The sequence below is a fragment of the Molossus molossus genome, unplaced genomic scaffold (genome assembly GCF_014108415.1).
Source record: "Molossus molossus isolate mMolMol1 unplaced genomic scaffold, mMolMol1.p scaffold_m16_p_14, whole genome shotgun sequence".
Taxonomy (NCBI): Eukaryota; Metazoa; Chordata; class Mammalia; order Chiroptera; family Molossidae; genus Molossus; species Molossus molossus.
The window spans coordinates 1,256,169-1,279,082 of record NW_023425349.1 but is presented as its reverse complement, the minus strand read 5'-3'; the positions used below and the strand labels follow the sequence as shown (position 1 = coordinate 1,279,082).

The 22,914-nt window shown below is 68.1% G+C and overlaps 1 protein-coding gene across 2 annotated transcripts; it reads right to left on the bottom strand.

Annotated features, from left to right (window-relative positions):
- Positions 1 to 525: 525 nt before the first annotated feature.
- ABCA2 (ATP binding cassette subfamily A member 2) lies at positions 526 to 22,309 on the bottom strand. Of its 2 annotated transcripts, XM_036260740.1 has the most exons (49): positions 22,244 to 22,309; positions 18,832 to 18,925; positions 18,541 to 18,543; positions 17,711 to 17,822; positions 17,467 to 17,630; positions 16,859 to 16,986; positions 16,567 to 16,680; positions 16,070 to 16,288; positions 15,338 to 15,705; positions 14,924 to 15,083; positions 14,011 to 14,139; positions 13,758 to 13,925; positions 13,594 to 13,690; positions 12,300 to 12,473; positions 12,127 to 12,229; positions 11,935 to 12,049; positions 11,655 to 11,845; positions 11,413 to 11,563; positions 11,136 to 11,340; positions 10,862 to 11,026; positions 10,591 to 10,771; positions 10,283 to 10,495; positions 9,589 to 9,785; positions 9,322 to 9,504; positions 8,935 to 9,119; positions 8,548 to 8,668; positions 8,101 to 8,340; positions 7,814 to 8,020; positions 7,492 to 7,594; positions 7,066 to 7,385; positions 6,781 to 6,994; positions 6,587 to 6,692; positions 6,381 to 6,492; positions 6,247 to 6,307; positions 5,990 to 6,164; positions 4,374 to 4,489; positions 4,149 to 4,296; positions 3,949 to 4,072; positions 3,537 to 3,669; positions 3,341 to 3,458; positions 3,045 to 3,223; positions 2,822 to 2,963; positions 2,621 to 2,755; positions 2,418 to 2,521; positions 2,248 to 2,340; positions 2,052 to 2,154; positions 1,842 to 1,979; positions 1,555 to 1,761; positions 526 to 1,221 (listed from the first exon to the last, which is right to left on the bottom strand). In XM_036260740.1, the coding sequence occupies exons 1-49, from the start codon at positions 22,307 to 22,309 to the stop codon at positions 1,186 to 1,188; spliced, it is 7,320 nt and encodes a 2,439-aa protein (XP_036116633.1). In that variant the 3' UTR covers positions 526 to 1,185. The 2 variants fall into 2 exon arrangements, with proteins under 2 accessions (XP_036116633.1, XP_036116634.1); XM_036260741.1 differs by lacking the exon at positions 18,541 to 18,543.
- Positions 22,310 to 22,914: the final 605 nt, after the last annotated feature.

Below are 22,914 nucleotides of genomic sequence, written 5' to 3'. Positions count from 1 at the left end.
AGCCTCCTTGCGCCGGTCCTGGGAGCCTTTGTGCCACCTCCCAGCTCTGCACACGCTCCTGGACGTGGGTCTCCGCCCTGAGACCACCTCCTCCTGGAAGCCCTCGCACAGCCAGGATGAAGTGGAGACAGCCCGCCCAGCACGTGCCCACCGGCCCACGTGGGCAGTAGGCCCCTGGGAAGGGCGGCGGGAGCAGAGAAAGCCCACGCAGGGCCCGCCCGAGCCTAACCATGAAAACCCGCTGTCCACAGGCGCCTGAGCTCGGGGAGCCCGGCGGGGAGCGGGGGAGCGACGGACAGCCCCTGCCTGTCTGCACACCGGGAGCATCAGGGTGTGGGAGGGGTAACAGCCCCACCCCTCTCCCCAGCTGACCCGCTGTCCTCCCGCACACCGGGCCTGGGCTCCGGGGCACCGCGGACAGGCCTGCCCAGCAGGGGCCTACCACCACCCCAGCACCCAACTCCACACACACGCGTCTGTGGACTTTTCTGTTTATTTACTGAAACATCAGTGCGCTATGTACAGGTCGGCTCCGGGGTGGGCCGGTGGGCAGGGTGCCAATCTGGGTGGGGCAGCAGAGGCAGCTGAAGGGGTGGGGAGGGGTCAGCATCCTCTCCTGGCCAGTGGGGTCAGTTTTGCCATCCCCGGTACCCAGCCCACCGCCCCATTGCAGCCCCCAGCCCGGCCCACCGTGGGGACCTCCCAGCAGCAGAGCAGGGTAAGGGGGCCGCTTCCTAAAGCAAAATAAATAGGGACCTGGGTCTGGGACCCACCCTGCCCACCCGCAGTCCCAGGCCTCAGCAGCCTCTTTCATCCAAACTGGTGTAAGAAAGAGGCGGGCAGGAAGCCAGGCCACCAGGAGAGGGTCGGGCATCCCGCAGCCGTCACCCCAGTGCCCCCAGGGGGTTGGGCGGAGCTGGGCAGGGGCAGAGGTGAGGGCTCTGGCCCCATGGCTTTAAGGCAGAGCAGGGTGAGGGTGTCGCAGCCCAGGGCTGGGCCAGCCTTTGGCACAATGAGGGGAGGGCAGCCAGTGGCCGAGGGCAGGGGCTGGAGAGGACATGAAGAACCGGGGTCCTGGACCCTCCCACTCCAGGGCCTGGTGGGCGGAGCACGGGGGCTGGGGTGGGGCCCACCACCGCCTGAGTTCTGTGCCCTCCGCCGTGTCCTTGAGCCAGCTCCTGGAGGTCAGCAGAGCGTGTCCGTGTTGAAGGAAAGTTGGGCCTGGTGGATGGCAGGCAGGTAAGCTGGGGGGGGCATTTGGGGCCCAGCACTGCCCAACCCCGACTGGACGTGGTCCCCCCCTCAGCTCTGCCAGGGTGTGTGGCCTCTGCCCAGTCTGGTGCCCCCCAACCCTGCTCTGCCTATCTCTGAGGCTCTCCAAGCGTCTGTCGGGAGGGGTCTACAGTGGCTGTTTCCTCTGCCCACTCTTCCCGTGTGCACTCTTGTCCTGAGTATCGGGGATCCCTCTGTCCCCTTGAGCTTGGGACAGCCGCAGTCCCTGTGGCCACCAGCCCCAGACCCCAAAGCCTCTGCCCGCCTGGTGGCCCTGCTCACCCGTTCCTCCTCGAAGCTGATGAGGCCCTCGTCCTCCGTGTCCAGGTCCTCGGGCTCGTCAGCCACCAGCGCCCGCAGCTCTGTGGGGGCCGTCCGGCGCCGGAACAGGCTGAGCAGGCGGCCCAGTGGGGACTGCAGGGCGGAGGGCGGCCCTGTCTCCTGCTGCTCCAAGTTGTCGCTCTGCTTCTTGGCGAAGTTCACAAACACCTGGCAGGCAGGCAGAGGTGGGTGGTGGGCGGGGCGGGGCCCGGCGGCCGGGTCCCCGGCACCCCAACCCGGGCACTCACGTTGTCCAGGGTGGTCTGGCTGACCGAGTAGTCCTCGATGCCCAGCACGCCCACCACCTGCTCCATCTTGCTGAACACCTGGGCCAGTGAGATGCGCTCGGACTTCAGCTGGTACTGCACCTTCGTGTGGTGCCGCTCCTGGGGCGTGGGGGGCAGGAGGTCAGAGGCCGCTCTGGCCGCGCCCCCCACCCCACCCGGGGTCCCGCCCACCTTGAGCACGGCCTCCGGGAAGTTCCGGTTGAAGAACCGCACCACGTCCTTCACGTTCTGGCTGCTCTTGGTCCTCACGGTGATCATGTAGCCGTCTCCAAACCTGCCCGACAGGCCCGTGGCCAGAGCCCCGAATGCCCAGAGGAGCCCCCCGCCCCCCGCACCGCAGCCCGCGCCCACACCGCCCTCGGCTCACCGGTTCTTCAGGTGCTGGATGCTGCCCAGGCAGCGGAGACGTCCGTTCACCATGATGGCCAGCCGGGTGCACAGTGCCTCACACTCTTCCATGCTGCGGGCACAGGCACAGGCTGGCACCGGGCCGGGCCGGGCCGGGCCGGGCAGGGCGGGGGGCGGCGGGGTCCGCACCTGTGCGACGTCAGCACCACTGACCGCCCCGTCTTGATGAGGTCCAGGATGAGGTTCCAGAGGAAGCGCCTGGCCTTGGGGTCCATGCCTGTGGTGGGCTCATCCTGGGGGTGGCACCAGGCTTAGTTAGCAGCTCCCCCCACCAGTCACCTCCCTCCTGGACTCACCAAGAAAACGAAGGCAGAGCACCCAGCCCGGCTCACCAGGAAGACGAAGGCAGGGTACCCGATGAGGGCGATGGCGGTGGACAGCTTCCGCTTGTTGCCTCCACTGTAGGTACCGGCCGGCTGGTCGGCGTACTTGGTCAGCTCCAGCTTCTCCAGGGCCCACTTCACCACCTGGGGCAAGAGCGGACATCAGAGGCCCGCCCTCCCTGCGGCCCCGCCCCACCTGGGCCACCTCACCTGGGCCTCGTCCTTCCAGGGGATGCCTCGAAGCCGCGTGTACAGCTGCAGGTGCTCCCGGGCTGTGAGCTCGTCGAACAGGGCGTCGAACTGCGGGCAGTACCCCAGGCTCTGCTGCACCTGGAGCAGCTCCTTGAGCACGCTGGGGACACGGCGCCATCAGCACTGGGGTGCGGCCACGCCACCCGCCCAGACGCCCGCCCAGGCACGTGCCCGCCAGCACCTGTGCCCGTTGACGAAGGCCTCGCCCCCTGTGGTGCTCTCGTCGCCGGTCAGCATCTTGAAGGTGCTGGTCTTGCCCGCACCGTTGACGCCCAGGAGGCCGAAGCACTCGCCCGGACGCACGCCCAGGCACAGGCGGTCCACGGCCAAGATGCTGCCGATCTTCCTGGACTTGTACACCTGGCAGGCGAGGGGCGTCAGGGGTGCGGTGTGCCAGGCGGGCCGGCCCGAGCCTCGCCCCAACACCGTAGCCAGCCGGGGCCCGCACCCTGGCCCTCCCCAGCGCTCGAGGCCCACCTTGGTCAGGTTCTCGATCTTGACCATGTCATTGTCGGCGTCCCCCCGTAGCACCCGCTGCCGCTCACTGGCCACATCCACGTCGTCCTCCACGGGCTTGGTAGACACTGGCATGCGCCTGGGGACAGGAAGGGCAGCGTCTGGCCGGCCCGCCACACCGCCAGGCCCCCCGGCGCGCTCACCGGCCCGCACTCACTGTGGCTGCCGCAGGAAGTTGTACTGGCACATGATGGTGAGGAAGAAGCCCACGAAGCCCTCCACCGTCATGGCCACCAGCCCCCTGGTGACGATGTCCCACTCGAACGGGGACTTCATCTTATCAAACTGGCCTGTGGGGCGGACAGCTCAGGGCCTGTGCCTGGGGTCTCATGAGCCCCATTTGTCCACCAGTCCTGAAGCCCTCTGTCCTGCTGCCCACAGGCACATGCTCCTACCACCCACGGGCCCTGTGCCCCCCCACCCAGCCCCACTCCCGCTGTGAGGGCCCTGGTGCCCCCCCTGCCCGGGGTGCAGCCCCTGAGGGTCCCTGCAGCCTGCCCGCTCTGTGTCCAGCCCCCAGGCCCCTGTGCCCTCGCCCGGCCCCACGCCGTGCCCCGTGCCCGCCTCACCGATCTTGGCGTAGTACTCATTGACATACTCGTTGTACGCCATCTCCATGAGCCCGTGGCCCAGGTTGTAGTTGGGGAAGATGAGGAAGCAGCTCTTCAGGTAGCTGTTGACGACCTTCAGGTCCTGGAGGGGCACAGGGGTTACGGAGGCCCGGCGCGGCCTCAGCCGCCGGCGGCACCCCACACCCTGCCTGCCCCACCTTGTCATGCTCGAAGAGCTGCAGCAGGAAGGTGGCCACAGTGGCTGTGATGCCGATGAAGAGGTTGATGACGATGAGGAACACGTAGGCCGAGCTGGGGACCTCGAACCAGAAGGAGGCCGGGTACATGATGGGGGTGATGGACCACCTGCGGGCGGAAGGCGGACAGTGGTCAGCGGGCAGCCGGGCCCACCTCCCTCCCCCACCCCGCCCCCTCCCCCTTACCCATAGAGCAGGAACAGAGAGAGCACAGCGGGGAAGTTGGTGGGTGATGTGTAGGCCGGCAAGTCGAACACAAAGAGGATGATGACACAGCAGGTGGCTGGGACCAGGTAGTTCAGCTGCCAGAGCAGGGGTGGCTGGTGAGGGGCAGGGGTGAGGGACCTGGGGGTGGGGGTGAGGGACCTGGGGGCAGGGGTGAGGGACCTGGGGGCGGGGGTGAGGGACCTGGGGGCGGGGGTGAGGGACCTGGGGGCGGGGGTGAGGGACCTGGGGGGGGGGGGTGAGGGACCTGGGGGCGGGGGTGAGGGACCTGGGGGCGGGGGTGAGGGACCTGGGGGCGGGGGTGAGGAACCTGGGGGCGGGGGTGAGGGACCTGGGGGCGGGGGTGAGGGACCTGGGGGCGGGGGTGAGGGACCTGGGGGCGGGGGGTGAGGGACCTGGGGGCGGGGGTGAGGGACCTGGGGCAGGGGTGAGGGACCTGGGGGCAGGGGTGAGGAACCTGGGGGCAGGGGTGAGGGACCTGAGGGACTGGGGGCGGGGGTGAGGACCCCTGGGGGCGGGGGTGAGGGACCTGGGGCGGGGGGTGAGGGACCTGGGGGCGGGGGTGAGGGACCTGGGGGCAGGGTGTGAGGGACCTGGGGGCGGGGGTGAGGGACCTGGGGGCGGGGGTGAGGGACCTGGGGGCGGGGGTGAGGGACCTGGGGGCAGGGGTGAGGAACCTGGGGGCAGGGGTGAGGGACCTGGGGGCAGGGGTGAGGGACCTGGGGGCGGGGGTGAGGGACCTGGGGGCAGGGGTGAGGGACCTGGGGGCGGGGGTGAGGGACCTGGGGGCAGGGGTGGCTGGTGAGGGGCAGGGGTGAGGAACCTGGGGGCAGGGGTGAGGGACCTGGGGGCAGGGGTGAGGAACCTGGGGGCGGGGGTGAGGGACCTGGGGGCAGGGGTGAGGGACCTGGGGGCAGGGGTGGCTGGTGAGGGGCAGGGGTGAGGAACCTGGGGGCAGGGGTGAGGGACCTGGGGGCAGGGGTGAGGGACCTGGGGGCAGGGCTGAGGGACCTGGGGGCAGGGGTGAGGGACCTGGCAGCAGGGGTGAAGGCCCAGGGCAGGAGTGAGGGACCTGGGGGCAGGGGTGAGGGACCTGGGGGCAGGGGTGAGGGACCTGGGGGCAGGGCTGAGGGACCTGGGGGCAGGGGTGAGGGACCTGGGGGCAGGGCTGAGGGACCTGGGGGCAGGGGTGAGGGACCTGGGGGCAGGGCTGAGGGACCTGGGGGCAGGGGAACCTGGGGGCAGGGGTGAGGAACCTGGGGGCAGGGGTGAGGGACCTGGGGGCAGGGGTGAGGGACCTGGCAGCAGGGGTGAAGGCCCAGGGCAGGAGTGAGGGACCTGGGGGCAGGGGTGAGGGACCTGGGGGCAGGGCTGAGGGACCTGGGGGCAGGAGTGAGGGACCTGGGGGCAGGGGTGAGGGACCTGGGGGCAGGGCTGAGGGACCTGGGGGCAGGGGTGAGGGACCTGGGGGCAGGGGTGAAGGCCCAGGGCAGGAGTGAGGGACGTGAGGATCGGGTGAGGGGCCAGAGGTCTGGGGGTCAAGGGAACCCCCAGTCGGCCACGCGGGAGGGGCGCACCATGTCCCACACGTAGTTGGCCAGCCAATAGATGATGGGGTTGCAGCCGCTGACAAACTGCAGGTGCTTGGCCTTGGTGGACTTCTCGGCCACCAGGAAGACCACAAAGCTGGCCGGCACGAAGGACATGGCCACGATGATGAAGATGGCGATGACCACGTCCGTGCCCTGCAGCCTGGGGGCAAGGCAGTGCTCAGCCCTGCCCGGTACCCAGTCCCACAGCAGTGCCCCTGCCCCTGCCCTGCCCCCGCACATACAGGTAGTCCAGGGAGAGGCTGGCACTTGTCTTGTTCATGGGGTGGTTGGTGACAGTGATGCCTGTGGCACAGGAAGGACAGCCTCAGGGACCTGCTCCCAGCCGCCCTCCCTAGCCCGCCGAACCCCGGCTCACCATAGGCTGCCGGGTGGCCCTTGCTCTTGGGCAGATTGGCACGCAGAATGGCATTGTTGAGGCTGTTGAGGTAGGTGGGCATGCTGTGGTAACCCTTGTTGTTGTAGAAAACCTGGGGGCAGCACAGAAAGACCCGAAGACCCTGTGGGTGCCCGCAGAGCTCAGGCGAGGGCCGGATCCCAGGGGCCGGGGCCGGCGGTGCTCACCTGGGCTGCGCGGCGCACTGCGATCTTTCTCACCATGGCCGGGGCCCGGGCCCCGAAGGAAGCTGGGATGGACTTCTGGACGTTGCCAAAGGTGATGGCCCCGTACCTGGATGAGGTCGAGGAGCAATGAGGCCACCTGGGCAGTGAAAGGCTGCCCCTCCTGCTCCGCCAGCACGTGCCTCCCCCCCGCTCACCGGTGCAGCCGGAACCGGTCAGAGGTGAACAGCAGGTACTCAGAGACATTGTGGCCGGTGATGTCGGTTAGGATGTCGCCGGTGACCACCCGCATCTGGGGTGGGCGCCCGCCCACACCACTTGGGCAGGAGAAGCCGGTGCCCTGAGTGGAGCAGGTACAGCGAACGGGCTCCCGCACCAGGCGTGGCAGGGAGGGCGCCGATGTCCAGTTGTCTGCGGGCACAGCGGGCAGTCAGCAGGGCCTGCTCTGCCCCACACCCCCAGGCAGCTGCGAGGTTCAGTACCTGGCCCGGATGTGGGTGGCAGGGAAGTGTTCCAGGCCTGCAGCAGGTCCAAGTCCTGGGACACGGGCGAGTCGGACGGAGCGGGCGAGGGCGGGGGCGGCACGAAGTTGGACAGAGGCAGCCCCTGCGTGAAGGACTCCAGGCACATGCTGTCGAAGAACCTTGCGGCCAGCAGGCGCGACTCGCCGCTGCTCAGGTTCAGCGTGGACCCCAGTGAGCCGTTGGCTGGAGACTTGAGCACACAGGTGGCGCCCACGCCCGACGGCAGCCGGAATGTGCTCACGAGCTGCTGGGGGCTGGCGTCAGGCGACAGCTGAAATCTGGGGGAACCCGCAACATGAGTCCAGGTGGGGACATGGGTGCCCACCCACGGTAGCGCTCGAGCCAGGGCCCTGCCCACCACGGCTGCCTGGCGGGCGGCCTCACCGATATTCCCGGCGCTCCTCGTTGGCATAGGGGATGAAGTTGCCGCGGGGCTGAGTGTAGTTGTGATACTGGGAGGGTGACAGGACCAGCGGAGGCAGGTCACCTGGCAGGGTTTTCAGGGAAGCCTGAGCAGGTGTTGACTGCCTGCCCGGGGCCCTAGGCCCAGACCCCCTCTTCCCAGTACCCACAAGGTCCAAGCTTGGGTCTGGGCCCCAGGGAGGCATGAATCCCCAGGTGTGCCCACCAGTGGCTCGGGAGGAGGGCAGAGCCACAGTCCCATGGAGTGGGACACTAGCCCCGATGCCTGGTCAAGCAGCCGTACCGATTTCAGGGACGGAGAGGGCCACAGTCATGGCCACACAGACGAACAGAGCGGGGAGCAGGATCTGGGAGGACAGCGCCTTGGAGTTCCGGCGGGCGCAGTGGAAACGCTTCACCAGGAGCCCGTGGAACTGGCGCACCTTCAGCCACCAGCCCTCCAGCTTGCGGCTGCCCTGGCCCACCCTGGTGAGGGCCTCTGCCTCGGCCTCTGCACAGGGAGGCGAGGCTGAGCCAGCCGCCCCGCCCCGCCTCCAGGGACCCAGCCAGCCCTGCCCGGCTGCCCCCCACCTTGCAAGCTGACGTTATCGGGGTCCTGCAGGTTGTTGAGGAGGGGGTGGTAGTCACCGTAGACGTCTGCGTAGCCAGCTCCCTCATCCCCACGGGCAGAGCCCACGGAGGACGTGGACTGCAGCGACGCCTGTGACTGGGCCAGCTCTGCGCACCTGGCCAGGTTGCCGGCGTGAGCCTCACCCAATGAGGCCAGGCCCTCTGCCCCAGGCAGCGTGTCCTTCCTGGACTCCTTCACATCTGCCACGAGAAGGGAGGGACCCCAGACCCTGTGCTCACCCACCTGCCCAGGACCCCTGGTCCCGGCTGATCCCAGGGAGTCCTAGGCCCTTGTACCAACTCAGGACCCTGGCCACCAGAGACGGGAAGAGCGAGGAGCCCTAAGCCCAACTTTCGGCCAGGGGTGGGGGGGCAGCAAGGCTCATCAGAGGCTCTGGGGCCTCTCACCTGCCTCACTGTTCTCCAGAGACTGGTCCTCCTCCGACACCTTGAGGAACACCTCTTCTAGAGTGGTGTCCATCAGCCCGAAGCTGCTGAGGTGCAGTGAGTCCAGACTGCACTCCAGGTGCTGAGAAAAGTGCCAGGTGAGGCCAGCGGCAGGGCGGCACCAGAGGGTGGGTGCACCCATTCCCTTCACTGTCCAAGCCCCTCCTCCACTGCCCCGCCCTCTGCTGGCCCCACCCCTCCTCCAGCCCCGCCCCTCCCTCTGCCCCGGACCCCACCCCTCCACCAGCCACGCCCCTCCACGGCCCTGCTCCATCCCCTCTGTGGCCTCGCCCCTGTACCCAGCCTCCCACCTCCGCAGCCCACAGCAGCCCTGCCCTGCCCCCACACCTGGAAGAGGCGCTCGAAGGCCCCCTTCTTGGCAGCCTCGCTGGGCAGGATGTAGGAGAGCTCGGTGCTTGTGTCCGAGACCAGAAGGCAGGAGGCCACGTGCTTGCGGATGAACTGGGAAACCTGGGGTTCTGAGCAGCTGCTCAGCGGGACCCGACCTGGGGGGCTGGACGTCAGTCCTGGCTCTGGGAGGGTAGGGAGGGCTTCACTCAGGGGCCAAGGAGAGGGACCCTCTATGAGAGTAAGCCAGGTCAAGATGGGGGCGTGGGGAGAGGGCACCCTCGCCCATGGGGCAACGGTGAGGGTGCAGATCCTCTGCCTCACTGGTCTTGGGATCAGGGTCCCCAGGCAGGGGCCCAGGCCAGCTCAGGTGGCCGCAGCACAGACCTTGGGGGCCCCCGGGCTCGGCAGGACGCTTGACCAGTGTGAGGCGGTAGCCGTCCCCGTAGGCGCCCTTGAGGAACAGCGGGGAGCCGCAGCACTTGAGCTTCCCGTGGGAGATGATGGCGATGCGGTCCCCGAGCAGGTCGGCCTCGTCCATGTGATGGGTGGACAGGAGGATGGTGCGGCCTGGGGAGGCCAGGCTCGCGTCAGGCGCGTAGGGCCAGGCGGGGCCAGGCGGGGGCGCACACACGCGCGCGGTGCCCCACTCACCGGGCTTGTACTTCAGGATGAGGTCCCAGATGGCACGGCGGGCGTAGGGGTCCACGCCAGCCGTGGGCTCGTCCAGGATGATAGCGCGGGAGCCGCCCACGAAGGCGATGGCCACAGAGAGTTTGCGCTTCATGCCGCCAGACAGCGTCTGCACCAGCGAGTGCCTTTTGTTGGAGAGCTCCAGGTCCTCGATCATTCTGCAGGCGCACAGAACACGGAGCAGGTGGTGGGGAGTCTCTGCAGCCGCCTGGGCCCTGCCCCCACTCGGCCCCGCCCACTCCACATGGGCCCCGCCCACACTGGGCCCCAACCAGGCCCCTGAGCCCTGCCCATCCTACACCCAGCCCGGCCCCGCCCCCACTAAGCCACGCCCACCCCACATGGGCCACGCCCCCACGCAGGCCCCTGAGCCCCCTGTCCCCGCCCCCAGTCAGCCCCGCCCACTCCGCATGGGCCCCGCCCACACTGGGCCCCAACCAGGCCCCTGAGCCCTGCCCATCCTACACCCAGCCCCGCCCCGCCCCGCCCCACCCAGCCACGCCCACCCCACGCAGGCCCCTGAGTCCCGCCCTGTCCCCGCCCCCACATAGCCCCACCCACTCCCCATGGGCCCCGCCCCCTCGGGCCCCAACCAGGCCCCTGAGCCCCGCCCCCACAAGGCCCCGCCCATGCCCCTGGGCCCGCCCCCACACACTTGTCCATCTCCTTGCGGATCTCCTCCTGGGCCATGCTCTTCAGCCGGGAGTAGAACCAGAGGTGCTCCTCCACCGTGAGCCGGTCAAAGAGCACGTTGTGCTGCGGACACATGCCCAGGTTCTTGCGGATCTCGTCCATCTCTGTTCGGATGTCGTGCCCGTAGATGGTGGCAGAACCCGATGTGGGCGGGAACAGGCCGGTGAGGATAGACCTGGGTGGACGGGCAGGGTCACAACCCCACCTGCTTCAGGAAACCCACCCTACCAGCACTTGGTCAGGGACCCGGGCCTGTCCCCTGACACTCACATGGTGGTGGTCTTGCCGGCCCCGTTGTGGCCCAGGAAAGACACCACTTGGTTCTCATAGAGATTCAAGCTCAGCTTATTCAAGGCCAGCTTCTTGTCATTCTTATAGATCTTGGTGAGCTTGTCCACACAGACCACCAGCCGCAGGTGGGTGGGCTCTTCCTCCATGCCCCGAGTCTCCTCTGCACCAGGGCCGTGGGTCAGTGCCAAGGCTGCCCCAGGTCCCTGACACCCAATGACTGCCCCAGCTGCCACCCTGGCGCCTGCCTCACCCAAGCGCCGGCTCTCCATGGCACAGGCTTGGTCCTCCTCCATGACGCTGAGGCGGGGGACACGAGCCCAGGGCCAACTCCACTCCCATGCCTCTGTCCGCCCGCTGCCCAGCCAGTAGGACTTCTGCAGTGGGAAGTACCAGGGCCGGGGCAGTCCGTACATGCCTGGGGGGTGGGGAGAGAAGGGGAGGCTGACCCGGGATCTGGGGCCACTGGCGTGTCCCCACAGGGAGCTGCAGCCCATCCCCGCCTCCTCCAAAGGGGTGGCTGGTACCTGGGTGCACGGCCTCGATGTACCATGTGAGCACTCCATAGACGACAGCATCCACCATCAGCATGGTGACAGCCAGGAGCAGGTTGAAGTCATCCCCTTCCACGGGCGACTGGCTGAACGTGTGCCACTGGATGCCCACGCCCGCCACCTCGTACAGGGCGAAGTACTTGGAGCCCAGGCCGAAGGCCGTGGTGGACATCAGGGACTGAGGGGGCAGCGGTGTCAGTGCAGGTGAAGGAGCCCAGACCCGCCCCACCCCGCCCCCCACGGCGCTCACCGCAATGCACTTCTCGAAGGCCGTGATCCTGTCGTGGGCCACCTCCTCCCGGATCGCCACGTACATGTAGGGCACGTAGCTCAGGAAGTAGATGATGCCGCCGCAGGCCGAGGCCAGCTTAGCCTTGGAGTACAGCACGGACACCAGAAAGCTGGGGGAGGGGAAGCCGTGGACTCTCAGCCACACCCGAGCCAGAAGCACCAGGGCAGCCCTCCCCGCCCCCGCCAGCCACGGGCTCACACCAGAACATGATGGTGGCCACGGCGTAGACGGCCAGGAAGAGCCAGATGATGAGCACGTGGCTGTGCAGCAGCACCTGGCCGTACTTGAGGATGGCGGTGAGTGCCGTCACCGAGATGGAGAGCTGCACGAAGCCCGTGATGAACCAGGCCACCCAGTGCACGGCATTGTCCAGGCCCATTGTCTTCATCACCTGCGGCCAGGAGGCAGGTGCAGGCGCCTTGGGGCAGGGCTGGGAGGTGCCTGCAGCTGCCCACCCTCCTCCCCCGCCTCTCCCCCTACCTCTTTCAGCCGGTGCTCCTTCTCCGCCACAATGTGCTGGATGGTCATGGCCACCGAGTAGACCCAGGAGATCACCATGCACAGCGGCATCATGTGCTCGATCACAAACAGGAAGCTGGGGTAGGGGCGGGGCGTGAGGGTGAGCTCGCGGGTCCCGGCCCCCGGCCCAGCCCCCGGGCACCCCGCACCCACTCGTCTCGCGTGTAGCAGGGGTAGGGGAACATCTGCACGTAGCTGCCGGGCTCCACCACGTCGTGCCCCACGAAGGTGTTGATGATGGCGCGCTCCATCATGTCTGTGGGCGGGTCAGCGGTCAGCAGGCGCAGCGGGCCTCCCCCACCCAGGGGTCCAGGGCTGGCCCTCACCCTGGATCCAGACAAAGCCATAGAGGAAGTAGAAGCGGCCGCCGGTGTTGGGCCCCGGCCTCCAGTAGGCCCGGCGGATCTCGTTGGTCTTCTCGGTGAAGCTGGAGTTCTGGCGGATCTTGTAGTGCACGTGGGGTGGCAGGGAGCCGTCCTTGCGCGTCTGGAAGATCACGCCTGGGACAGGACGGGCACCGTGGAGGTGTGGGGGGGCAGGGGGAGAGGAGCAAGACCTGAGAGGGGCCTGCAGAGAGCAGGAAGGGACAGGAGGGGGTGTGGTGGAGCAGAGGAAGGGGCGGGGCCAAGAGGGGGACCCCAGGGGGGTGTGAGGGGGGTCATGGGGCGGGATGAGAGGTAGGACCACAGGGGGGTGAGGGGGAATCATGGGGTGGGATGAGGGGTAGGACCACAGGGGGGTGAGGGGGGTGATGGGATGAGGGGTAGGACCACAGGGGGGGTGAGGGGGGTCATGGGGCGGGATGAGGGGTAGGACCACAGGGGGGTGAGGGGGAATCATGGGGTGGGATGAGGGGTAGGACCACGGGGGGGTGAGGGGGAATCATGGGGTGGGATGAGGGGTAGGACCACAGGGGGAGTGGGGGGGGTCATTGGGTGGGGTGAGAGGTGGGACGAGGGGGGTCATGGGGTGGGATGAGGGGTAGGACCACAGGGGGGTTGAGGGGGGTCATTGGGTGGGGTGAGAGGTAGGACCACAGGGGGATGAGAGGGGTCATGGGGTGGGATGAGAGGTAGGACCACAGGGGTGACGAGGGGGGTCATGGGGTGGGATGAGAGGTAGGACCACAGGGGTGACGAGGGGGGTCATGGGGTGGGATGAGAGGTAGGACCACAGGGGTGACGATGGGGGTCATGGGGTGGGATGAGAGGTAGGACCACAGGGGTGACGAGGGGGGTCATTGGGTGGGGTGAGAGGTAGGACCACAGGGGTGACGAGGGGGGTCATGGGGTGGGATGAGAGGTAGGACCACAGGGGTGACGAGGGGGGTCATGAGGTGGGATGAGGGGTGGGACCACAGGGGGGCTGAGGGGGGTCATTGGGTGGGATGAGGGGTGGGACCATAGGGGGAGGAGGCGGGTCATGAGGTGGGATGAGGGGTGGGACCACAGGGGGGCTGAGGGGGGTCATGGGGTGGGGTGAAGGTGGGGCCATGATGGGTTGAGTCACTAGGTGGGTATAAAGGGTCTGGGTGGTCTGGGATGTGGAGGGACTGGAGAGGCCTGCAGAGCGGGGCTGACTGCAGGTGCAGTGAGGAGCAGGGGTCGGGGGCTGGCTCACTGGCGAATACGGTGACGTTGTCCTGGTAGGCCTGGTTGAGCGTGTAGTTGACGATGCTCTCCTCATCAGGGAACCCCTTGAAGATGTCCACACTCACCTGGGGGGAGGGGCACCGTTGGAGCCGGCCGGGGGCGCCCGCAGAGCCCCTGGGCTCACCCCCCCACCTTGGACATGAACTGGATCCAGCCGCAGGCCGCGTTGTCGATGGTGTCCAGCTGCTGCAGGAGCACCGAGCCGTTGGGCAGCGAGAAGTTGTCCTGGCGCAGGGCAGGCGGCAGCTCCCCCAGCGACAGGTTCAGCGCTTCAGGGTGCAGTCGCAGCTCCTCCACGTACTGGGGGGCGAGACGGGCTCAGCGGGGGGCCTGTGCCGACCACCGCCCAGGACAGAGTGGGCCCCCAGCCTGCCCAGCCCCGCACCTGCTGCAGCCAGGGGAGGTGCTGCTGCAGACCACCCCGCTCCAGGAAGCTCCGGAGCTCAGCCGAGATGTTGAGCCAGACCTGGGCGTAGTGGGTCACGTTGCCGACAAAGGCGAAGGTCTCGTTGGCCTGCAGCGAGTGAAGACATGGGGCGTGGGGCTCACGCAAGGACTCCGGCCGGCCAGCCGCGCGGCGACGGGGTTCTCTGCTCCTCACCTCGCCCCACCCCGTCAGCACCTGCCACTAGCCAGGCCCCACCAACTCCTCTTGCTCTGGTCAAGCTCCCACCTGGACGCTCCAAGCCCCCCCCTCCCTGCCTTTCTGCAGCTCCCCCAGAACCACGCTCTGCACCCCCCACTCCAGGGCAGCGTGGTGTCGGTTCCCCTGCCTCCCCGCTGTGCCCGCCCAGCTCCTTCCTCAGACCCCTCTCCACACACCCCTCCAGCAGCCCTCGGTCCTCATCTCTCCCCACACTCTGCCCCTCCCTTCCCTGGGCCGTGCCCAGCCCTGGCTTCTACCTGTTGCAGACAGGACCTCCCCTGAGTTGGCCCCTTGCCCTCAGCTGGCCTCAAACCACCCAGCTGCCTGGCTCACATCTCGTCCACTAGACACTGTTCTGGGAGGTTTCTGCACCTAACCCCTCCATCTGCACCAATGCTGATGGGCCCTGGCCACACCAGCCCACCGGGACCCTGACCGCACCAGCCCCTCCGGGGCATCTCCACGGAAGCCCCCACGTGCCCCTGCACCTCCATCCCGCCCCCGGTTCCATCACCCACAGAGTTATGTCAGAGCTTGAGGACCAGGCTGCACCCTTCCTCTGTGCAGGGGTCTCAGTCTGCAGAACCACCCCCCCGCTCCTCCAGCTCCTGCCCCTGTACAGCTCGAACCCCAGGCACGCAGACTCACGCACCTTGAGGATGACTCGGTCGGCCTCGGAGCCCGCGGGCGCGTACAGGATCTTGGGGTTGCTCGTCATGAGGTGCACCAGGAGGCCCAGGTTCCGCTGTTCCTTGCTCGTGAACCCCAGGGAGCTCATGTTGCCACTTCGCAGAGCCTCGGGCTCGATGGTGCTGGGGCAGGGACACACCGTCAGGGCAGAGTTGGGGTTCAGGGGTGGGCGTGGGGAGGGGTGGGGCCTCAAGGGTGGGTGGGAACAGCCTTCAGGATCGCTGGGGCGGGACATGAGGCGGGCTTCCCCAGGGAGGCCTGGAGTGGGGGTGGGGCGCCAGGGCAGAGGAAGTCGGGGAGTCAGAGCCAGGCCTTGAGGTCAGGCCTGTCTGCGGCAGCTCCCATCTCCACCCCCTCTTTCCCGCCTCCCACCCACCGGTCGTTGCCACACAGGATGGGCTGCAGGGCCGCCCAGAGCTGCACGAAGGCTGAGCACTGGCCCCGCAGGACGTCCGAGGGGGCTGGCGCCGCGGCAGATGGGGTTCCATCTTCGGCCGTGGCGTTGGAGCCCGTGCCCGCCCCGGCCCCTGTGCCGTTGGCCATCCCACCAGGACTGCTGGCTGGCGGTCCAGGAGCCCGGTGGGTGCAGGCGCCCTGGGGCAGCAGCAGGGCCAGGGCCGACAGGACATCCACGTCCTGCAGCACTTTCTGGGCGTCCAGCAGGTCCTCCAGGAGCGCCTGCAGCTGCCGCGGGGGTGGGGGCTGCTGCTGGGGGGCTGAGCTGTTGGGGCCCTCCAGGCCCAGCTGAGGAGAAATGGGGCATGTGGGGACGTGCAGGCCCAGGGGAGGGAACAGGGGCTGGGGGCTGATGGACAGCTGGTGACAGAGGTCGGAGGGGACAGGGTGGCAGGAGGGACTGGGGGAGTCTGCAGCCTAGGGGTCAGGGGCCACTGGCCAGGGGCTGGGAGAAACAGACAGGTGAGGACACGGGGCAAGGCAGGGGTGCAGGCATCATCGGAGGGTGCAGGATGCCAGCGACAGGCACGCCCCACGCACGCAGGGCCACAGGCCCAGGAGCCCTGCAGGAGCTCTAGTGTCTCCGCCGGCCTGGGCGTCGGCCCCGTGGGCCCTGTGGCCGGCAGCCAGACAACAGGCAGGGCCGCCTCACCTGCTGGGCGATCCTGGCCACATCCAGCTGGTTCCGGAGCTCCGCCGCCAGTCCAGAGAAGCGCCGGGCACGGGCTGCAGCCTGCCCACTGCAGACAGCGTCCCGATAGCCCTGCAGCACTGGCTGCTGACCCTGGGGCACAGTGAGGATCCGGCCCAGCTCCCTGGAGCCCAGCGTGCATGTCAGCTGCTCCAGGACGGCGGGGGCCACCAGCAGCTCCTGGGGGGAGGGTGCAGGCGAACGGCTAGGAAGGAGCTCCAGCCAAGGGGAACCAGGGCCCTGGCCCAAGACGGCCTCAGGCCTCAGTGCCCTCCCGCACTGAGCCACGTCTGAGTTCACAGGCTGGGGGGGGGGGGGCAGTCACAAACCTCCAGGGCCCTCCCTCACCTCCAGAAGGAGCTCAGCATTATTGAGGAGCCCCTTTCTGCACCCACCGGGCAGAAGCCACCCCCCCCCCAGGCCAGTAGCAGCTCCTTCCCGCGAACAGGCGCCCTCACCTCCAGCCGGAAGAGGGAACTGGTACCCAGGCGGCTCCCCCCAGGCGCCTGGCCCCTGGGGAGGGCTGACTCCACATCCAGGACAGGCGAAGGGCCAAACAGCAGGCGATAGACCTGGAGTGCAACGGGGTACAGCTCAGACTTGGGGTTGCAAGCCTGGCCCCAGGGCGCTCTCATAGCCGAGTGTCCCCTCACCCCCAGCCCTGCAACCAGGGGAGGGCAGAGCGGTGGCCAGGCCTGGGAGCTGCCCCCAAGAGCAGACGCGCTCACTGCCACTGCCCACCCGCCTCACCTCGGGCACGTCCACCTGGGCAGCCAGGAGGGCCTGGGCTGTGCTGTTAGGCAGTGATAGGTTCTGCGTCAGGAAACGCCGCAGCTCCCCTGGGTCCCTGGCCACCGAGTCCAGAGAGAAGGAGGACACTGGACAGGCAGAAGGACGGGGCTGAGGGCCAGCTCTGAGCAGGCTGAGAGCCAGGCTCCTGGCCCACAGCGGAACCACTGCGGCGGGCACTCGGCCCGGCCCACCTGAGGGGTGCACCCTGGGAACTCAGACCCGCCGTTTAGACCAGCACCTGTCAAGCTTTTACATCCCGTGGCACACAAGTAGTCACTAAAGTTCTTTTTTTTGCCCATCTGACCAAAAGTTAGGTGTGATGTTGCCTCATTCACACTGGATAGCTGTGGCTGTGTGAACTGTAGTCATTTATCTGACAGCCTACGGGGAGAGGTCGGCGCTCTGGAGACACCGTCAGCCTGGCACCGTGAGAATCCTGTGCCGGCTGAAAATCGCAGACCCAGCCCGTGGCAGGGAGCCACGCAGCTGGGGTTCCAGCCCCGCCGACCCTGGAGCCTGGCCCCACGCCACACGCACCGGCACCGTCCCGCCTGCCCAGGACACACCTGCAGGCCCGTCCCAGCGGCTCCTCCAGGTGTCGGGGCCCGTGCCGAGGGCCTCCAGGCGCTGGCGCAGGGCCTCGAGCTCCGAGCCCAGGTCGGGCCGCCCCGGGTCGAACAGGTTGCCCTCCTCCACCACACGGTTGAGGCGCTCCAGCAGCTGGGTGACCCTGCAGCACCAGGGGCGTCAGCGCCGCCCCCCGCGGCCGGGGCGGGGAGGGGTCGGGCTTCTGGGGCTGGGGGCGCTCACGTGGAGTTGGTATACTGCAGGAAGCCGAACTCGTCCCGCTGGCCATCCGGGCACAGCGACTGCATGACAGGCAGGATGCCGGCCGAGGTGAGCGGCGCTGCTGTGTAGAAGGCTGGGGGGACAGGGCAGGTGAGAGGGCCGGAGCGGGACAGACGGACAGATGGGGAGGAGACAGGCCCAGGAGAGAAAGGGTTAGAAAGTCAGGAAGGAAGAGCAGCTTGAGGCAGCAGACGGGAACCAAGGGCCAAGAGTTCTAGTGCAGATGACCCCAGCAGGCCAGAGGTCGAAGGGCACCTCTCCACCCCTTCCCCACTCCCAGAGCATGTCTTCCTTCAGCCAGCCAGAGCCAAAGTGCCCTGACACCCTCCTCCAAAAATTCAGGTGTGGCATAGCCCACAGAGCCCAGGGGATCATGTGGGCCCCCTGCTGGGCAGCGACCTCTGACCTCTCTGGCCAGCTGGTTAGCAGAGTGAATGCAGGAGCTCACAGCAGTCTGAGGGGTGTCCGGTGCCCAGCCCCAGCCCAGCTAGCCCAGGTGCCCCAGCCCTGCACGGCAGTGCCAGGAACCCCACAGAAAGGGGGGCATCCTGAGAGCTTGGCCCAGAGCCCCTGGTCCAAGTGGCCCAGCCCTTTGCTCCCAGCACCCACTACCCCTCCTCCAAGCCAGCTGTCCCTGCCAGTGGGCAGGGGGCTCTGCAGCACGCAGCAGGTCTGGGAAAAGCTGTTACTGCAAGCAGGGCTGGGGGGTGCTCAAGCCGCACCAGGAGGCCCCCCAAAACCATCCTGCGGCTGCGCCTGGGCCAGCAAGGAGGAGGCGGCCGCTCACTTACAGACTGCATGCGGGTGGCGGAGGAGGACAAGAGACATGCAGGGGAGGGCAAAACAGAACAGAGGAGAGAGTGAGGAGACAGCACTCATGGCCACCTCGGCCAGCCACGTCCTCCAGCCCAGCCAAGAGGCAGCGACCACTCAGGGGACAGCTCACAGGCTGGAGGAGGACGGGGGATCTGGGACACACGCGTGGTCACCAGCACACAGGACATACGTGCATGATGCAGTGAGGGCTGCCCGCCTCACCCACCCACCCCGCTGTGTCCCGGCCCCCCACCAGAGACCCTCACCTTCTTTCACAGAGATGGTTGGTTTCTTCTGCCGAAGCCCCAGCAGGATGAAGAAGAGGACCAGAGGGATGAAGATCTCGAAGGCTAAGACCCACTGGAAAGGTCAGGTGGGTGAGGCCACCTACCCAGGCCTGCACAGGACATACCTGAAGCCCTTCCCTGCCAGGCAGACGCCCTCCCGAGGCGCCAGCTCAGCCTCCACGTGCTCCCTCAGGGGCCACCAAAGGTCAACCCTTCCTTAGAGGACCTTTCGAAGGGTAAGTATTGTCTGGCCCAAGTGAGAAATGGGTCTCCTGCACCCCCAGCCCAGGTTCTGTTTGCTACACTGAGGGCCAGCAAGGACAAATCTGCCAGCTTGTGGTCCACTCTGACCCCTGCATGTGCCCAGCTCTTCTTCCCCACCTTTGGGGCCTAGGGATGTGAGGCCTGGCTCTAGCCCAGGGGCCTGAGCCTCCTGGAAGACCTGGTCGGGGTCCCTAGGCAGGGGCACCTCTTTCGGCCTGGCCCCTCTCCCTCACCTCAGGTGGCTCAGCTGGGTGCAGCAGCCCTGCCCACCCTGGGCCTCTGCTCAGTGTTCCTGGGACGGCTCCTGCCACCCGAGGCTAGGCACCGGCTGAGGCCTGCTTGGACCTGCTCTGAGCGGGAAGGAACTGCCGGGGGCCCTGGGCTCAGTTTCATCTGGACAGCGGAAGGGACTTCACTGTCTCACCTCTACCTCTCCCAGCTCGGGGGGCGGGGGCAGGAGGAGACTCTCAGGCCACCTGCTCTTGGGGGAGCCCCCTGCCCAGCCCAAGGGTATGCCCGGACCCCAGCCCCCCAGCTCTTCTCAGAAGCACCAGGGCTCCTTCATCCTCGCCCCCCAACCACAGATTCAGAGGCCCCTTCCCAGGGGCACCCTGTCTGGCCCAGGGTTTGAGGCCCTAGCCCCCTGGGGTGGGGCAGCTGGTACTGTGTTTACTGTGCTTTGACAATAGTGCTCTGTGGTCTGGAACACCCGCCCCAGCCGGTGCCAGCCTCCACCCCTCCCCAAGCCAGGATCCAGCCCAAGCCTGGCTGAGGCGGCATCGTGGGCACCCGCGGGGCAGGGACAGACGTACAGCACACACCTGCGAGCACCCAGAGCGAGGTGCTGCGTCTGAGCAGCCACTCAGGAAGCCTGGGTCACGGCCTGCCAGCCCCACCCACACCCACCCTGCCACGGGGCACCTCCAGCAAGTAACTGCAGCAACAGGCCTCGCTGCCTCCTCATTGCTATAGCAACGGCTGCACACGAGCTGCTAGGAGGAGGAGGAGAGGCCTGCTGGGCGGGCGGAGGGCAGGTGGCCAGAGGGGCATCTGGTTACAGGCAGGCGCCCTGGTCCAGCCCCACCTGGCATCTCACCCAGGGACCTGCAAGGGGGTCACAGCAACCCCTGTCCCTGAGCCAGCCCAGTGCCCCCGTGCTGTCTCTGGGGCCCGGCCTGAGCTCCTTCCTGCTGGGTCAAGGGCAGAACAGGTGAGACGAGGATGGAGTTGCTGCCTCCTGCACCAGTGACTTGATGACAGCAGTCCCTTCACCAGGAGCAGCCTGTGGCCCCTGCACTGCTCAGAGGTGACAGGTCACACCCACAGAGGGAGAAGCCAAGGCCCAGAGCTCAGGAAGAGGGAGCAAGCAAGGGACAGAGGTCCTGGGTTCCTACACTCCAGACCAAGCGTCCACCGGGTGCGCCTCCCCTGCCCCCGAGCGAGGCCCACAGTACACAGGGCAAAACCTCTGCGGGCCAAGCCCAGGGGTCCAACTCTGAAGCTCGAGACCCTCCCGGGAAGTTGGGGGTCCAGCAGGATCGTGCCCTGCATCCAGGCAGCCCCAACCCCACAACACAAGCCAGCAGGGCCTCGGCCACCTGTACCAGTGGCAGCAGGCCAAGGACCTCCACAGGGGCTGTGGGGCAGGGGCACAGGAAGGTTCTGGGGAAGGCCCACATAGCAGGTGGGGGCCACTCCGGGGTGTAGGACAGTGGGCACCTCCCACCTGCTTGCCAGGTGCCCTGCTCCCTTCCCTGAGCCTCGGAGGCCCGGGTGGAGGCAGGAACCGTCGTTCCAGACTCTGCGGAAGGGGGCCCTTCCCGCCAAGAACCACGGGGCTCGTACCCAATCTCCCTTCTTCGCCTGAGCCCCACCCTGCTGTCCCCAGTGACCTAAAATCTGAGGTGGGGAGGCTGCATCAGAGGCTACCTGGGCTGCAGGCCTGACCCAGAGCCAGGCAGCTCTAGGCACCCTAGGCAGAGCGTGTACCCAACCCTGGCTCTTGGCCAGGGCCAGGTGCCCAGGGGAATCCTGCCAGGCCATGGTGATGATGGCCACTCTGCCCAGTCCGCAGCCTCGAGTTTCCCATTGTGCACTTCGAAGCCCTTCCTAAGGAGGGACCCAGGCAGGAGTGTCGGCCCCAGGGGTCCCAGGGCCAGGGGGGACAGGGCCCTCCTGGGCCCCAAGTGGGCAAGAGGATGTCTCCTCCTCAGGCCCCCACTCCAGACCTGGCCTGCTCTGGGTTGTCTTCTGGAAAATCCCCAGAGCCCATTCAGAAACCCAAGCTGCCCAGGCCTCCCCAGTAGGTGCTGCTGCCCTTCCTGGGACCAGGTCGGTGAGGCCAGCATGACGACATCCACACCACCCCAGCCCTGTTCCTCCCCAAGCCTCCTGCCCCTGACAGCTGCTGCCCCTGAGCTCTCAGAGAGTGGGGAGCCCGGTGGTCATAGCTCCAAACAGCTCGGCCTGGCCCCCAGCGGAGGCTGGGTCAGGGGGCTAAGGGAGTGGATCAGCCCCGGGGAGGGCTGCCCCAAAGGACAAAAGGGTGCCGGACTCAGGCAGCCGCGGCTGGCACAGCAAGGACATTCCCTCCCAGTGGTGAGAAAGCAGTAACAGCCAGGGCTGGTGGACATGGTGGGAGGAGGAGAGCCTGCCCAAGGGCAGAGAGGCAGCGCAGGGAGGGAAGGGGCAGGTCCCTGCAGGGGCTCCAGGGGGCTGGGCCCAGAGACCACGGAGCCCCGGAGCTGAACCAAGTCCCCCAGGCCAGCCCTCTGTCCTGGGATCCAAAGCCTCCTGCCACCCCAGGGTCCCCGGCCCGCCTGTCTCCCCACCCCTGAAACTGGCCCTGGAGAGCGCGCCCGTGACTCAGCCAAGCACCGCGAATGTCAGCGGGCGCGGGCTGCGGGCTGGGCGCGGAGGAGCCCCCGACCCGGAGGCTGGAGCCGGAGCAGGGGCGCGCGGGACCCGACTGGCAGGGGGCTGTGGCCCGCCGCCTCGCTCGCGCCACCCCCGCGCCCGCCCGGGGTCTGCGCGCGCCCGGCCCGCGCCGCACGTGTGCGTGGGGAGCGTGGCGCCGGCCCGGTGCGCGCGGCCTGGGCGGCCGGGGGCCGCGGCGCGGGTCGCTCACCGGGCTCCGGCGCTTCAGCGTCACGTTCTTCCAGAGCAGCAGCTGCAGCTGGTGCAGGAAGCCCATGGCGGGGCCGCGCTCGGCCGCCTCTGCGCCGCGGCCCGCTCCTCTGCGCGCCCCGCCGGCCCCGCCGTGCGCCGAGCCGCTCGGCATCACCCGCGCGGGGCGGGGTCTCGCGTCCGGGACCGGCTCCCCACTGGCTCCGCCCCGGAGGAGCGGCGACAGCCGCTGGCACCCGCCTCCGCCCGCGCCGCCTCCGCTTAAAGGCGCCGCGCTCGCCTCGGCTGTCCCGCCCCCGGCCCCCGACGCCGCCCGTTCGCGCGGGCAGTTCCTGGAGCTCTGCCCGCCACCGAGGCTTCCGGTCGTCCCCATCCCGCCAGGCGCTGGAAGGACGGCCCACGGGCCCACATCCAACCCAGATCCTCACTCACCCCTTCCAGGGCGCTCTTCTCCCGGGGTCCCCAGGCCTGCGCGCAGTCCTCACCCCCGTTCGAATCCTCTCGCAGAGGCGCCCCAAGGTGGTTACTGGCCCCGAGAGCGTCCTGAGGGGACGCTGGGCCCCCACCGGGTCACCTCATCCGCCCGCCTCCCTCGCAGGACTAGTGGCGGGAATCTCAGCTGGACGTCTAAGCCCCAGGTTCCGGTCACTGCCGGCTGGAGGGGGACAGTTC